At 49.0% G+C, this 10,954-nt stretch overlaps 1 protein-coding gene across 1 annotated transcript; it reads right to left on the bottom strand.

The window, feature by feature from the left end:
- Positions 1-3,130, bottom strand: IER5L (immediate early response 5 like). The gene has a single exon (XM_081897894.1). The coding sequence runs from the start codon at positions 2,878-2,880 to the stop codon at positions 1,567-1,569; it is 1,314 nt and encodes a 437-aa protein (XP_081754020.1). The 5' UTR covers positions 2,881-3,130; the 3' UTR covers positions 1-1,566.
- Positions 3,131-10,954: the final 7,824 nt, after the last annotated feature.

A 10,954-nucleotide genomic window follows, 5' to 3' on the forward strand; every position in this document is an offset into this window, starting at 1 on the left:
AAGAAAAAAAAAAGAATAGGGTTACAGAAACACAGACCTTGTTTTGCACATAGGACCAAACAATTGCTGGTTGCATCAGGAGAGTTCAAAATATTTTGAGAAGGGGGAAAAACAAACCACCCACCACATTTAAAGACATGAAAATAGTGTTAACACATTTACTTGTGGCATTCACACACACACACACATTTGGGGGGAAGGGAGGGAGGCAGGACCTGTGAGAGCGCTATGCATGATGGGTAAAGTAGTTGAGTTCTCATCACTCCCCACCTTTCCTCCCCCAAACTTTTTTTTTTTTTAAAAAGAGCAGTGTTGGACAGAACTATATACTTCAAGGAATGGCAAATAATACAAAAGGGGAAAGAGACCCTCACATGAAATTAGGCTACATATACCTAATCACATCATCCAGATTTCAACCAGGAAAAGTTGTACACTCTGTTGATGTTTTCAACTATGTTTTTTTATGTTAGCAAGTTTTTATTATTATTTGGGGGGGGGGATTTCATAGAACTGTAAAGTTGGGAGGGACCCCAAGGGTCATCTACTCCAACCTCCTGCAAAGCAGAAATCATAGCGAAAGCATCCTTGACAGATGGTCAAGGAAGGAGAGTCCACCCCCACCCCACCCCCGTCTGTTCCACTATCCCAAAACTCCTATGAACCCCTAGCAGGAACTAGGAAGGACCACCCCACCTTCCCCTTATAAGAACTCAAGTGACTACGCAGGGAAACATCCCAGCCCCATACAAATGTGTCTGTTTTGGGGGACAGGAAGAAGAAAAGCTATAGAAACCCACCCCTTTTAAAATGCATTTTGGAAAGTTTAGATTGCTAAAGAAACACAGCAAGCCTTCTGGTTTAAATGTTTTTTAAAATAATAATTATAATAATAGTAATAATAATAATGCATAAAAGCCCCCCATTCAGCCCATAGTTCTGCAGACTATTCTGGGCTCAGTTGAAAAAGGCAACGTGTCAAGTTCTACAACACTTCTTGTGGGAGGGAGTTGCTTCAGGTATTGAAGTTCTCCCCTAATTTTGGAGAGTCACAATTCAACGGCCAGAACTACCTTTTCCCTAGAGCACTTTAACCTCGGGTGTAAACTCTTTTCTCTCTCACACAGCTTATTCTCCTTATCCATCTTTTCACCTCCTGCATTCCTCCCCTCCCCACCAATGTTTTTGGGGGGCAAATAAAAATGAAATACAATAAAGCCTGGAAAGAGTTAAAAGAAAAAAAACGAAACAACTCAACACCATCCAGGGGGTGGGGGGGAAGACACAAAAGAACTCGTTGTTGTTGTTGGGGCTTTTTGTTTAAATAGGTACTATTTCTTCATCATCTCTGGAAAAATAAAGGCGCAAGAATCTTCGAAGTAAATTCTATGGTACAATTTAGAAAACAAACAAACATTCGCTTGGCTTGTCAACTGCCCCAAGCCACCCCCTCCCCCCAACTTCAGTCTTTGTTTCAGGGTCTCCCCAACCTCCCCACCCCCACCAAAAGAGCCAAGCAGCAGGCATTTCTTCCTTCCCGCCCCGTCGGATCTTTCCCCGTCCCGGCTAGAAGGCCACGATTGCCCGCGTCCAAGCCCCCAAGCTGGCCAGCGCCTGCTTGCTACACAGTTGCCCGTTCAAGGGCTGCTCGGGGTCCGGCTGCGGCGTTTGCTGGGGCGTCTGCTGGTGGTGGGTTTGCTGCTGCTGGTGGGCTTGGTAGGGGTGCTGTTGCTGCTGCCGGCTTACCAGCCCGGTAAAGCCGGAGCCGAAGATGGAAATCAAGTTGGAGATGTTGGACGAGTCCTGGGGAGGAGACGCCGTCGGGGGCGCCGTCAGAAGTGGCGGCGGCGGCGGCGAAGGAGCCGTCGGGGGCTGCTCCGCGCTGAAATCCTCGAAGCGGGCGCGCTTGGGGCAGGGAGCGAAGGCGGGGTGAGGCGGAGGAGGGGGACCACCACAGCCCACACCACCAATGGGGGTCGCCGTCCCCACGACGGACCCCCCTCCTCCTCGCCTCACCGCTTCTTCTCCTTCCTCCACGGCCTCGTGACCAGGGTAATATTTGCGCTTGTAGCCCGGGCTGGGGGGGACGCCCATCACCGCGGCGCCTGGGCTGCTGCCGCCGCCGCAAGGACAGGGCGAGCAACAGTCCTGGTGCAAGTAGCCGTTCTCCACCGTGGTCACCACGTGCGTGTCCAAGTCCAAAACAGTGGTGCGGCTGGAGCAGTGCGGAGAGGCGGAGGGGGACGGAGCCGGGACCAGCCCCGACGGCACAGCAGAGCCTGTGCTGGCGCTGTTGCTTCCGCTGGAGAAGTCGCAGCTCCCCGGCACTGCGTAAAGCAGCCCGGGCGCCGGCGGCGTGGCGGCGCGGTGGTAGAAAGCCAGAGGAGAGTCCCTGCAGAGCCCCGAGAGGGTTGCCGGGGGTTGAGCGGGCGGCATGAGAGAAGGCAGTCCGGCCAAAGGTTCCTCGTCCTGGGCGCACCCGGACATCTCCAGAGCCGACTCGCCGCCCCCTCTAGCCAAGGCGCAGCCCCGCAGCTGCCCGTGCTGGAGACCGTCGTCCGCCTCGTCGGCTGCCTCGACGGGCAAGTGGAGAGGGCTGAAATCCGCCGCGATCTCGCCCAGCGAAGCGGGCGTGCCTGCTCCTCCGACGGGCGACATGGCCAGGAGCCCGCCTTCCTGGGGGTGGTGGTAGAGGTGGCTCTGCTGGCGGCGGTAGAGCTCGGCGTAGCGCTCGCTCAGGTAGAGCTGCCGGGCGTTGCGGAGCACATAAGAGACCAGGAGGTTCTTGTGCAGCTTGATGCCGCCGCGCTGCGTCCGCGAGCTGTGGATCTTGCGCAGCGAGAGGCTGATCAGGCTCTGGGCGTCCAGGGCGCACTCCATTCCCGTCCCCGGGCCCACATCCACCCCGAGCCCGGCCTGGAGCGGGGCTCTCTCTCCGTCTTAGCAGCCCGGCGCACAGCTCACCATCCCCGGGCAGGCGCAGAGCCGCACCCCTCCTTGCGCGCTCTCTCTCTCGCGCTCGCTCGCTCTCCGCCCTCCACTGTCGGCCGTGCTTGGTGAATGCAGCGGGCAATAAGCCCTTGCTTAGCCGACCCCCGCTATTTATGCACCCTCTTCGGCACCGCCCCCCGGCCTATGGGAGCACGGTTTTCGGCTCGAGTGGCGGCCCGCGCCCGCCCCTCCGAGGACCAGCCGGCCAATGGAGGCGCGGCGGTTCCTTTGTGCTATTCAAATACCTAGCAGGCTTTTTTGGCACGGCTGGAAGGTTCTCTGGAGAGAGAGAAAAAGAGAGAGAGAGAGACGGGAGTGAGCAGTGGGGAAGCCGGGCCAGCGGGGAAGCCTGGGTGGGATCAGAGCCCCCGTCGGGGGTGGGTTGAAAGGGCCCGATCCACAGATAGCCCTCCACCCATCTAGAGTGTGCGCGCTTCCCCGGACGCCCGGCTCCCCTTCTCAGGTGAGGCCCTCGCCATGTGGACGGAGGGCGAGGGGGAGGGGCCTCGGAGAGGGAGGGGCCTCTGGATCCAGCGATCCGCCTCCGTTTCTCTCTTCCCCTCCGCTTGGCAAGCAGGTGCAAAAGCGTTGGCACCAGAATGGCTCAAGAAATGAAAAATTTATTCAAGGGATGAGTCCAGATCCTGGAAACAAACAAACACAGGTAGAACTTTAAAAAGATTTTTTAAAAATAAAATTGAAAGTGATTCTCTAGGGATTATCATCATTATCATTTTCTTTGTATTGCTTTTTTCTGTGCAGGTACATGGCAAACAATTTGGAGTGCGCCAATACTTTCTTCTAGAGTAACTTAAGTTGCATTTTCCTTCAAATTCCATTGTATGTAACAAAGCTCTGGCACTGGAAACCACAGACCATACCAAGTGCAGAAAGCTGGATTCAAGACACCCTGGAAGTAGCAGTTCATGAGGCAGGAGAGTGGGGGAATTAAATAACAAGACTTCCAAAAGATATGGAGTGACTTTCTGGAGCCCTTTGTTGAAGACTTTCTAAAAACTGGAGATATAGGAAGCTGCAAGCAAAGGAACCGATACTGATGGACCCCAAAAACTTAGCTGGGCATAAAAAGAGTCTTGATGGATCATGTCGAAGTCGGCCCACTTAGTCCAGCATCTTGTTCTCACAGTGGCCAACCAAATGCCACAACAGGAAATCCACAAGCAGGACCTGAGTACAAGAGCCCTCTTCTCTCTTGTGGCTTCCAGCAACCGGTATTCAGAAACATTTATTGCCTCTGACTATGGAAGCAGAACATAGCCATTGTGGCTAGTAGTCCTCTCCACGAATTTGTCTAATTCTCTTTGAAAGCCATCCAGGTTGGTAAGCATCACTACTGCCTGAGGGAGTGAGTTCCATAGTTTAACTATGTGCTGCATGAAGAAGTACCGTATTTTTCGCTCTATAAGACGCACCAGACCACAAGGCGCACCTAGTTTTTGGAGGAGGAAAACAAGAAAAAAAATATTCTGAATCTCAGAAGCCAGAACAGCAAGAGGGATCGCTGCGCAGTGAAAGCAGCAATTCCTCTTGCTGTTCTGGCTTCTGGGAGAGCTGCGCAGCCTGCATTCGCTCCATTCACCCTTACTTTTTAGGAGGGAAAAAAGTGAGTCTTATAGAGCAAAAAATACAGTACTTTATTTTCTATGTCCCGAATCTTCCAATGTTCAGCTTCATTGGATGCCTGTGACTTCTAGTGTTGTGCGAGAAGGAGAAGAACTTTTCTCTATCCTCTTTCTCTGTGCCTTGCATAATTTTATAAACTTCTGTCATGTTTCTTCTTACTCGTCTTTTCTCTAAAGTCTAAACTCCCCTTATAGGGGAAGAAGCAGCCAAGGGCTCCTCAGACGGGACCACTGAAGCAGCATCAGTACACACCTGTCTTCATCCTAACTTGAACATAACACCCTGAACAATGTGTTGTGCAATTTTTCAGATGATTGCATGGCAAACAGGAAAATACTATAATAAACCCCCCCCCACTATTTTACAGAGGAAGAAAACTTTTGAGGAATTAGAGGGCAGATTTTGGCACTACTTCAACATTCTTCCTGGGATGTCTTCCTCTTTAGGGTGTGCTGACATCACAAATCCAAATCAGAGTGAGGGGCTGATTTCTAAATGGGCAAACATTTTTCTCCACACTCAGAATGAGCAAACACTCACTCTGAATGGGAAAACTTTTTTGCCTCCCTTACCCTCTGGAAAATTGGTGAAACTGCACAGCATGTTTTCAAGGGGAATACCCTTTTACAAAACTGCCTTTGTTTCCGAGCGAGACTATTCTCTCTGCTTGCACTCCTGGCTGTTGCGGCTTACACCCACACGTTATGAGAGTGCAAGGCATGTACAGTTTCCTACATGGAAGTGTTGGAAATGCTTCTAGTGTGTGCTGACTCTGAGGACTTTTGGCCCCCCATCTTTATTCATATTTAAGGAAGCTAGCATCTTCTGTAAAGCCACCCATTTGCTGGCCCGTACTGTGGCTGCACAATATATACTTCTTCCCAACCAATTGCTGTGTTGCGTAAATCCTTCTGTGCAGTTGTTACCAGCAGCTAAGTATTGGGGCCTTATGAATGAGAAGCTATATTTGTGTTGTTGTTGTTTCCAGATGTCATTCTAGACGATCAAGTCATTTTGACAGTTTCCCCCAAGGAGAGTAAAGATGTCTTAAAATCTCTCTTCCTAGGCAGACTCTGAGGGGTGAAAGACCATGGCTTTTTATTTTATTTTATTAACCACATCTGCTAGCTCTGTGTTGGCAAGATCCTTCACATTTCCCAATATTTTCTTCCGGGATATATTATGCTAAGAATGCAACCCTGTCCATACCCCCGCTCCCCTTAAGCTCCATTGCATTCAATGGCTATAATTCTCTAGAGCCTATAAAGTGCTTTTTAAAAATAGATTGTGGCCTAAGAAAAGTAGGCTTAAGAGGAGACACCTGGTCTGATTTACATTTTGAGGGGCAACTCCCCAATTTTCACTTTCCGAAAGGATCTGTGAAGCAAAACACAGCTATCCTTTGAAATTCACACTTCTCCGAATTTCGCCAAACGAACATAAAAAATGGTGTACAAAATGCATATATTAGCAAAAATAAGATATAAATTTGCACTATGCTAGGGAAAAATAAGACCCAAGCATGCCTTATGTAAGGGAAATGGTTTTGCTAATAGGTGTGCATTACCCTACAGGTTGCTAAATTCCTAACAGCCGTCCTCTCGTACAAGAGACGGAATGGAATGTTAGCTGATTATTGATAGTTATAAGAATTTTCTATAATGACATCAGATATCGATTTTAGTGTAGTGCCTAAAATTTTTAATCTTAATCTTAAATTTTTCTTATGAATGGCTAATATCTGTCCTTGTGAGCTGTGAACTGTGTTATACTACTTGTGGTTTGTACGAGTCCGCTGTTTTATTTGATTTGTTTTGTTGTGTTGTGTTTCATGATGGGCGTAAAGCCGAATAAACATTTTGATTGATTGATAGGTGTGCATTAGGCAAAAATGCAGACAAAATGGGTGTATGTTAGGAATAAGGCAGACAAAAATGCTGATGACTTTTTTTAAAAAAAATGCAAACTGATGTAGTAACGTGGCAAAGTGATCTTAAGGCAGGAAAACTGAGGGACAGAGGGAATTCAAAATGAGAGCCAGTGGTGGTCATTGTTGACAATACTAAGCCAGGTGGACTTAACATGTGATGTGTATAAGGCAGCTTCCTCTGTTAGCTAACCCAGCCCATCATGCAGAACGATGAGGTCTAGCATCTCAACAAAGGCAACTCCTGAAAGCCTGTAAATCCACTGCCAGTCAGTGTCAAGCAATAGTGAGCCATATGGACCTGTGGTCTTGATATACAAGGCAGCTTCTGTGTTCCTACGATGGGAGGTGTGGCAGGATCCTAGTCCTCCCACCAGAGCTCAGCTCTGGCACAAACTTGGATCCAGGGTGCTGCAGGCTGTCAGGAAAAAAGCATGCTCTCAGATCCTCATTTGACTGCAGCTGTTGCCTCCTCCCCCTGGGTCTCCAGAGGCCCCTGCAGGAAGTCCCTCTGCAGTGTGACAGCTGCCCTGCTTCCTTCCCAAAGCTGGAGTGTCTGCTGTTAGCTGCCCTCATCCTGCACCCTCCCAGTTGAGCGGTGACTGTATCAATTTCCTGACTTTGTGTGTGGTGATAACCATCTCCTGGCTCTGTCGCCCAGGTCCCTTCTAAACTCCCCAGGTTCTATGATCCGTTCCACCCTTCCTCATGAGCAGGACAGCATATATTTTCACGTGTCCGTAAGGGTGGCGCCAGTACAGTGGTACCTCGGGTTACATACGCTTCAGGTTACAGGCGCTTCAGGTTACAGGCTCTGCTAACCCAGAAATAGTACCTTGGGATAAGAACTTTGCTTCAGGATGAGAACAGAAATCCTGCAGCGGTGGTGCGGTAGCAGCGGGAGGCCCCATTAGCTAAAGTGGTGCTTCAGGTTAAGAACAGTTTCAGGTTAAGAGCAGACCTCTGGAACGAATTAAGTACTTAACCCAAGGTACCACTGTAATTCAGAAAATGCAGTTCAGGATTTAAAACTCTTAGTTCCCTCCCCCCTTGATTGCTACTTGTATGTATGTATGTATGTATGTATGTATGTATGTATGTATTTATTGCATATCTGCTCCACCTTTTGCTCCAAGGAGCTCAAGGTGGCCTGCATGGTTCTCTCCCTCCCCATTTAATCTCCAGAACAACCCTGTGAGGTGGGTTAGGCTAAAAGGCAGTGACTGGCCCAAGGTCACCCAGTGAGCTTCACGGCTAAGTGGGGATTTGAACCCTGGTCTCTCCCAGGTCTTGGTCTTTGACACTCCAGTTGCTATGCCATACTAGCTCCCTGCTTGTTTATTATTCTCTTATGAGGATAGGTTACAACATTTGGGACTTCCCTTCTTACTCTTTTCCTCTGTCGACAATACCAATGTGTAAAAAAAAGAAAAAGGAGTTACAACATTTGGGGTTTTTTCATTTAGAATGTTTCATTTGGGGTTTAAATGCGATGCGGGTGGCGATGTGGGTTAAACCACAGAGCCTAGAACTTGCCGATCAGAAGGTCAGCGGTTCGAATCTCTGTGACGGGGTGAGATCCCGTTGCTTGGTCCCTGCTCCTGTCAACCTAGCAGTTCAAAAGCACGTCAAAGTGCACGTAGATAACGAGGTACCGCTCCGGCGGGAAGGTAAACGGCGTTTCCGTGTGCTGCTCTGGTTCGCCAGAAGTGGCTTAGTCATGCTGGCCACATGACCTGGAAGCTGTACGCCGGCTCCCTCGGCCAATAAAGTGAGATGAGCGCGCAACCCCAGAGTTGGTCACGACTGGATCTAATGGTCAGGGGTCCCTTTACCTTTACTTTAGGGTTTACCACAGGCATCTGGCTGGTTGGCATCCATCTGTCCTAGGAGACAGTGGAAGAGTGAACCTTTGGGAATGAAGTCAAACTGTTGGAAGGTCGCAGTGCCTGCTGTGGCTGTAGAGACAGATATGAGAGAGGCATTCTTTGTTGTGTCCGGTTGTGCTGCTGCAGATGCACCAGGGCGTTTCTTCTCTCTGTGCTCCTCCCAGTGGTCATTCGTTGTCTCAACACTGTCAAGGATGCTTCAGTTGAGATTCCTGAATTGCCTGGGGTTGGACTAGATGACCCTTGAGGTACCTTCCATTTGGGCATGTGGGCTTAGGAGAGCACAATTTTGTTTGAGGCGCTTGGCCTTCTATGGGATGCCCAAAATCTTCCTGACCCAGCACATGTGGAAGGCGTTGACGCATCACTCCTGGCCGGTGTAAGTTGCTGCCACATCTCAACACCAAGCGTAGCAGACCTTCAATAGTATTGGATGTTAGCATCACATCCTCCCATACCCTTTTGGAGAGGTGAGCCATTGCCATAGCTGCCTTGCCAACACAAACATTAAATAAGTTGGAGTTCTTGTTATTAAATATACCAAGAAAAAAGCACACCAAGAACTCAGGCCAATGTAAGTTTCAATAGTGGGAGTATTCCCTACTCACAAATAAATAACCAATTTTAGCAAAAACATCCATTCAAAAGTATGTATTCTGACAAGGATTACAAACTCAAATAGAGATTAATCTCTATTTGAGTTTGTAATCCTCTACTTGAGTTTGTAATCCGTGTCAGAATACATACTTTTGAATGGATCAGTTTTTGTTTAAATTGGTTATTTATTTGTGAGTAGGGACTACTCCCACTATTGAAACTTACATTGGCCTGAGTTCTTGGTGTGCTTTTTTCTTGGCCTTGCTAATAGAAGCAACTCCTCGCTTACTCGGGGTTTACATTCCAGGTTCCCCCACGCATAAGTGAAATTCTGTAAAGTGAGTACCTTCCAAACACACTTTAAATACCCTCTCTGCCACTTTCTCTCCAATCCATACCAAAAGAAAGCTGTATCAGAAAATAGCCACAACTGGAACTGAAGCTCAGGGGCTGACAGGAGGCTGGAGGATGTACAGGAAAGCGGCTGCTATGCTGTTAGGCAGGGAGACTGAGCAGCATAAACAAAGTCCCACTGTGCCCCAGGTCTCTTCAGGGCTTCTTTCACCCGCGGTGACATCCTCTTCGAGTTCTGGGGAGGGTCTCCAGCTCTCACCATTTCTGGGTATGAACTGAATTATTTAATTATTTCCAGGCGCCACACGTATATGTGGTCGCACGCAAGTAGAATGCATGTAAATTGGTGTGTGTGTGTGCCTGTACACCTGTCCAGCTCAGTGTTGATGGAGAGGTTGCTGGTTATGATGGAGCCCAGGTAGATAAAATTGTCTACCACAGGGGTCAGCAAACTTTTTCAGCAGGGGGCTGGTCCGCTGTCCCTCAGACCTTGTGGGGGGCCAGACTATATTTTGAAAAAAAATAATGAACGAATTCCTATGCCCCACAAATAACTCAGAGATGCATTTGAAATAAAAGCACACATTCTACTCATGTAAAAACATGCTGATTCCCAGACCATCCACGGGCCAGACTTAGAAGGAGATTGGGCCAGATCCGGCCCTGGCCTGGGCCTTAGTTTGCCTACCCATGGTCTACCCCCTCAAGCATGTGGTCACCAGTGCTGATGCGTGGAGTGCTGGAGATGTTCTGACCCAAGATGCTGGTCTTCATCACCTGTAGAGCTCCCCCAGAACACATTGTCAAGGCTGCATTGTCTGCAAACAACATCCCTTGGACGAGGACCTGCCACACTTTTGTCTTGGCATGGAGACATGCCAGGTTGAACAGAACCCCATCACTCATTGCACGGATGTCAACACCGTCTTCTGTCAAGGTGAAGGTATATAAAAGCAACAGGGAGAAGAATATGCCAAAGAGAGTTGGGGCAAAAACACAGCCCTATTTTCCACTCCTCTTTATAGGGAAGGTGCCTGAGGATGAGCCGTCATATTGGACGGTGCCAGGCTTGTCCTTGTGGACAGACACAATCATCTTGTGGAGCTAAGGTGGGCATCCTATCTTGTTGAGCAGTGTGAAGAGTCTTTCTTGACTGATGAGGTCAAGGGCCTTTGTGAGGTCTATGAAGGCGATGTACAAGGAGTATCTCTGCTCCCAGCATTTCTATTGCAGATGACACAGTGGGAAAATAATGGTGGCCGTTGACCTCTGAGCGCTAAAGTCGCATTGTGGCTCTGAATAGACCCTTCCCACGAGTCGTAGTTGTTAGAGTCATGGTGGTCACCTTTGTTCTTGTAGAGCAGGGTGGTCCAACTTTTCATTCCAAGTGGGCCCCAAGAGTACTTGGACATGAAACCTGTGGGCTGCACAGTGCTTTGTTGCATGTGGGTTGGGGGAGTGAGCCCAAAATTTGATGCCTTCTTGTTGCCTTCCCAAAGCTAGCTACGTGAGGTGCTGGGCTTTGGGAAGGCTGCATGAGTCTCTGGCAGGG

The sequence above is a fragment of the Podarcis melisellensis genome (assembly GCF_964234715.1).
Source record: "Podarcis melisellensis genome assembly, chromosome: Z".
Classification (NCBI taxonomy): domain Eukaryota; kingdom Metazoa; phylum Chordata; class Lepidosauria; order Squamata; family Lacertidae; genus Podarcis; species Podarcis melisellensis.

Coding starts and splice junctions, on each gene's coding strand:
- IER5L (XM_081897894.1), bottom strand. CDS start 2,880: ATGGAGTGCGCCCTGGACGCCCAGAGCCTGATCAGCCTCTCGCTGCGC.